The sequence below is a fragment of the Ambystoma mexicanum genome, chromosome 11 (genome assembly GCF_040938575.1).
Source record: "Ambystoma mexicanum isolate Mex_15411 chromosome 11, UKY_AmexF1_1, whole genome shotgun sequence".
NCBI lineage: Eukaryota > Metazoa > Chordata > Amphibia > Caudata > Ambystomatidae > Ambystoma > Ambystoma mexicanum.
The window spans coordinates 536,265,891-536,271,563 of NC_090934.1; the positions used below are offsets into that span (position 1 = coordinate 536,265,891).

The 5,673-nt window shown below is 43.5% G+C and overlaps 1 protein-coding gene across 1 annotated transcript; it reads left to right on the forward strand.

Annotated features, from left to right (window-relative positions):
• The first annotated feature begins 396 nt into the window (after positions 1 to 396).
• Positions 397 to 1,956, forward strand: RAG2 (recombination activating 2). The gene has a single exon (XM_069625262.1). It carries the CDS (start codon positions 397 to 399, stop codon positions 1,954 to 1,956), a length of 1,560 nt encoding a protein of 519 aa, XP_069481363.1.
• Positions 1,957 to 5,673: the final 3,717 nt, after the last annotated feature.

The window sequence follows — 5,673 nt, forward strand, 5'->3', positions numbered from 1 at the left end:
GTAGGTGCGCTATAAATAAAATATATCATATTCTTTGAGTCTGTCTGGTTATTTGGTCCCGACCGTATTGGTTATAGTAATCCTGTCCAGCACTTGATACGATCCAGGTGCTACTGCACAGGCCTGTGGCCTGATATTGGTATCTGAAGCTATTGATGGCCAGTGATATCTCAAATATGGTGTAAAAACTCTGTGTGAATGAAGCCAATAATAATCACGAAGATGACACATAGCCTGTGAAAAAGAGAAAACTCCTGCGTGACCATGCTCTTAACTGTAAATGATAAGAGCTAGCCCTTAAAATAGTTGTATTTTGTGAAATGTATGCAGTTTAAAACATATTTAATGCTCTGTTTGTGGCTGTTTCAGGTGCTGCACCATAGGAAACTGAGGAAGATGTCTCTTCAGATGATTTCTGTTGTCAATTATTCATCGCTGATCCAGCCTGGTTTTTCACTGCTAAATTTTAAGGACCAAGTTTTCCTTTTTGGACAAAAGGGATGGCCAAAGCGATCCTGTCCGACTGGGGTCTTCCTTCTTGATTTAAATAACAGTGAACTGAAGCTCAGACCCGTCACCTTTTCCAATAATTCCTGTTACCTCCCACCACTGCGATACCCAGCCATATGCAGCATGTTGCTGAACAGCGACACGGAAGAGATCCATTATGTCATCCATGGTGGGAAAACCCCCAACAATGAGCTCTCCAACAAGATGTATGTCATGTCCGCAGTTTATCGAGCCAACAAGAAGACAACCTTCTGTTGCACAGAGAAAGAGTTAGATGGGGATGTTCCATTGGGAAGGTATGGCCACTCCATTAATGTAGTCCACAGCAGAGGTAAAAGCGTGTGTGTGATATTTGGAGGAAGATCATACATGCCTCTTGGACAAAGGAATACAGAGAACTGGAATACTGTTGTTGACTGTCAACCCCATGTCTTCTTGATTGACCTTGAGTTTGGATGCTCCAACTCATACGTCCTTCCAGAGCTTCAGCGAGGTCTCTCCTTCCACGTCTCCTTAGCCAGAAATGACACAATCTACATATTAGGTGGTCATTGCCTTGAAAGCAATACCCGCCCACCAACATTGTACAAACTCAAAATCGATCTCCCTCTTGGTAGCCCAGATCTGAGCTGCACACTGCTTACTGGTGGGCTGTCATTATCAAGTGCCATTGTCACTCAGATCAGCAGCAAAACCTTTGTCATCGTGGGTGGATATGAATCGGATAGTCAGAAAAGGCTGCTGTGCAATGCTGTCACACTAGACGATGATGGCATTAACATCACAGAAAGGGACGTCCCCGAATGGACAGCAGAGGTGAAGCATGGCAAGATCTGGTTTGGCAGTGACATGGGCAACAGTGCTGTGCTTTTTGGCCTTCCTGTAGACAGCAAGCAGCTGTCAGCTGACTCCAACTTTTTTTATATTTTGAACTTTGGGGAAGAACAGGTCCCTCAGTTGTGTAACCTGCCGAGTACAGACGATCAAGAAGACTCCATACCTCTGGAAGATTCAGAAGAGTTTTACATCACAGCAGATGCTAGTCTTTATGATGACGATGATGCGTACAATTCAGACGATGAGGAAGATGACTCTGGAACTGGTTACTGGATCACATGCTGTGCGGGCTGTGAAATGGACGTCAACACATGGGTGCCCTACTACTCTACAGAGCTCAATAAGCCAGCCATGATCCACTGCTCCAACGGGGAAGGCCACTGGGTCCATGCCCAGTGCATGAGCCTTTCAGAGAGCATGTTGCTACATCTTTCTCAGGAAACCTCCAAGTACTTCTGCAGTGAGCACACTAGACTGCCAAGGGACATACACACACCTCAAAAGATGACGCCTGTCAAAACAACCCCCATGAAGCCTTGCCACCGGAAGACACCAAGCAGAGTTATGACTCCCATCAAGAAATCCTTTCTCAGAAGGTTGTTCCAATAGTTGTATCATGTATCTCTTTTTGTGTAGTGCTTTTGTCACATTCTAACATCTCAGAAGCTCAGAATATATAATGGGGATTCATAACTGATTAACCATTTAACATTAGAACACATAGACACATGCTATGAAATCTAGTTGATGAGACAATAACAGAGTCATTACACTTCTGTACAAAGATAGACTCCTACCAGCCGTGGCTTTTTAAGCAACAGCACATTCCATTCCGACACTTAAGGTTTTGATTTTTCTTTTTTTTTAAGCACAGTCAGCAGATCCAAGCATCCAAAATGCTCTTCTCTAAAAATCAGGGCTGAGAGAAGGAATTGTTGATTGTTAGAAAATGTAAAGATTTTTGCGTCCCTTCTTTCATTAATGAACCATGGGAGACCCAGACAAATACCTGAACCACACAGAAATGAGGAGATATTTTGAAATGCTGTCCTGGATGAGGTTAGGATTGTGACTAGGTCCACTAATGTGTGACTGACTATGGTCAGCCCCAGCAGTCTAGCTTTGACTGACCCTGCCAAAGAGCCAACCCTTTTTCAAATGCACTGGCCTGTCGGCAAAATGTGAGTCATTGGGATTCTTCCTCGTCACAGTACCAAGAAAGGGATCTTCAATTAGGTAAACTCCTATTCTTCCTCGTTCCAGTACTTTTAAAAGGGACTGAGTTCTCATGCAAAGGGCCCTCCCTAGTGAAATGGGGACGACATCCACTGATTTGTCACAGGATGCTGTAATATTGGCAGTGTCTGGCGCAAACTTTGACTTCCGAACCTGAAAGTCTTTACTGGTGTCTGGACACCAAAACAATGCATTAGTTCCTTTCAGCAGATTGGTAACAGCAAACTGTGAGAAATTTGGAATAAACTTCCTATAAAAGATAAACAATGCCAAGTAGTTCTGCACCACCTTCGCCTTGAGTGGCTCAGCCAGAAAACAAAAGCTAAAGTCTTTCAGGGGTCAAAAGATATACCTTCTGGCGATACAGTGTGTCAGAGATCAGTAACAGCGGTCTGTTTAAAGCAGAACTTCTCTGATTTAGCTGAAAAGCATTGCAGGTGTATTGTATAATAGAATTCACAAACGTGCTTGGTGTGTAGTGTTTCAGCCATCGAGATCACAATAATATCATTGAGATAAAGGACCACAGTTTGATAAAAAACAGATCCACAAAGATGTAGTCCATGCACCTTTGGAAGACTGCTGGGTTGTTGGCCCATTCAAATGGCATCACTCTGTACTTGTAGTGCCCAAACGTCCGAAACGCCGTCTTCCGCTCGTCGCCTTCCGGATGCTGTTCAAAGGATAGGCATAGCAGACATTCAGCTTTGTAAACATTATTGCTCTGTGTAGGGCTTCTAGTATGCCTGGTATTACATGTAACATATATTTATCTTTCACAGTCAACTTGTTGAGACATAATAGTCCAGACAGGGCCGAAATTACATTGTATCTTTTTTGGGGATGAAAAAAACAAAGCATCAGCAGGGGGCTTGGATTTGGCTACGAGTTCGGGTTCAGAGCTGTTCTTTCAGGTTCAGATAAAATGAATTTGTGGCAATAAGGCACACCTCTACTGGGGAGTAAAACAATAGCAGAAACTTTGATGTGAAGGGAGCTTTTTTCTTCAGGCTCCTGGAGCACATCTTAAAAGTTCATATACTTGACAGAAATCGTCTTCAGGCTGGATGGGATGGTTGTGGTCCTTGGTTTTGTTCCAGTTTGGTATTCCAGGTCATCAACAAAGTTTCTGCGGCCCGGTTTATATGAGGGTTATGTTTCTGTAGCCAAGGGATTCCTAGGATCACAGAAAAATGGGCTGACCATATTAGATCAAATCACATTCTTCTGGTATTTGGTAAGCCCTGTTTTCAGAGTGATAGTGTGTTCCATCGCTAGACTAAAGGCTGTTGGTCCACCCCTTCAATAGAATCTTTTTGTACACGCAGTATTCAACGTTATTTCGCCCAGCTGTCATCCATAAAATGTCCCACTGCACCTGAGTCAATCAGACAGGGACTAAATTGGAGGCATCCCGCTTCCAATCCAAACTTCTTTGTTCTACAAGTAATCCAGTGGTGTCTGTAGGATCAGCTGGAAGACTAGGATTATTTTTGCTATTTTGGCAACTCTTGTAATCCTCACATACTGAGGTTCCCTCTTCGTTTGGGAGAGAGCATTTCAGAACCTGCTTTTGTGGATCACTGGATATTCTTTAACCAGATGTCCTTTATTTCCACAGTGCTCACATATTTCCAGGTTCATTTGGCATGCTCTTTCTTCCACCTTTAATGCACCCAAACGGCTGGGGCTCAGCAATTTCATCTGACACTTCAGAAGCCTTAGTTCCTCAGAGAGAACACATGGTTGGCCCTACCTTGGATCCCCTCTTTTCAGTTTGATGTTCCTACAACTGGCAATCCATTTTCAGGGCCACAGTCACCAGTTTGTTCAAAATCGCTGGTCAGGAGTTCGTCTTGTAGGGCTCTCCTGAATAATGCAAAACAGTTTCTTCAGGCTAATTGGTTTCTTCTGCAAATTGTTTAAACTTAGTAATGTACTGTAACGGGTGTAGTTCCTCGTTGGCAGTCTAGCAGGCTTTCTTGCAACATGTAGGGCAATTCTGGTTATCCAAAAATGCCATAATATTGATCTCGAATCGGACTGGAAGCTGTGACCAAAGGACTGGCCTATGCCAATACACTTCCAGTCATGTTAGAAATTAAGTTTCCCTCCTAGGTTCTATCTGTGGCAAGTTGGAGGAGTTTGAAGGTGAGCTCTACAATCCAAGCATTCAGGCATTCATTGAAATTCTTGTGATCCCCATCACACTTTCCTGAAAGATAGGCTTTCCAGTGAAGGGTCAAAAATTATCATGACTTGGGTTGTGAACAATTGCCATAAGGCAGCATTTTCTTACTGCAGTGCCTGTACCTCAGAGGTGAGGGTCTGTACAGCCCCCATTACTTGTTACACCTGGGCCATCTCAATATCACATTGAGCAACTACTCAGTGGTGTCTGAACCTGTGAAACCCAGCCCTTGCTGTTCTGTTTGTGGTTTTGTTTTGCTGAAATATGGTCGTCCTTCAGCGGAAGCAACCCTGTTGGGATGAAATTCCCCAAGGTGGGTGGTCTCAAAGAAGATGCCAAGCCATGAGGACAAAAACCCCAAATGGGAAAAGAGCCTTAATGAATGCTTCCACGGATGTCATTTGGGGGTCGCCAGGTGTCGCAGCTGCAACCCGTGAGGCCTCCCTTGCTACCCCTGTGGACTCCCTTGCTACTCCTAAAACAGAACAAAGAAAACCTAAAAAATGTTTTTTCAAATGGAAGCTCCTGGGCTGTGGCCAGCGCAATGTGGCTGTTTGTTTCTGGAGTATCTATATTTCTTGATCAGGGCTCGTAAAAAACAGGGGGTTCCACAAGTGTAACGTTTTGAGCAGTGACCCTAAATAAGAAAGAATAGGAATAAGAAAATAATGTGTCTTTCTGGAATTCTATACAATAATTGCTAGACTCATTAAAGGCTTATTTCAGGCACACTTCAGAGGATGAGTCACAAATGTGGTCTGTTCTTAAACACCTCAAAATCACAATGCAGACAAAAACTTCCAAAAAGCATTTAGAGTAGAATAAGCATCCATTTCAGAGTATGCATTTTGCATTTTGCAAGTTGCAGTTGTACCATGTTTTTTTCAGCCGTTGTCTCT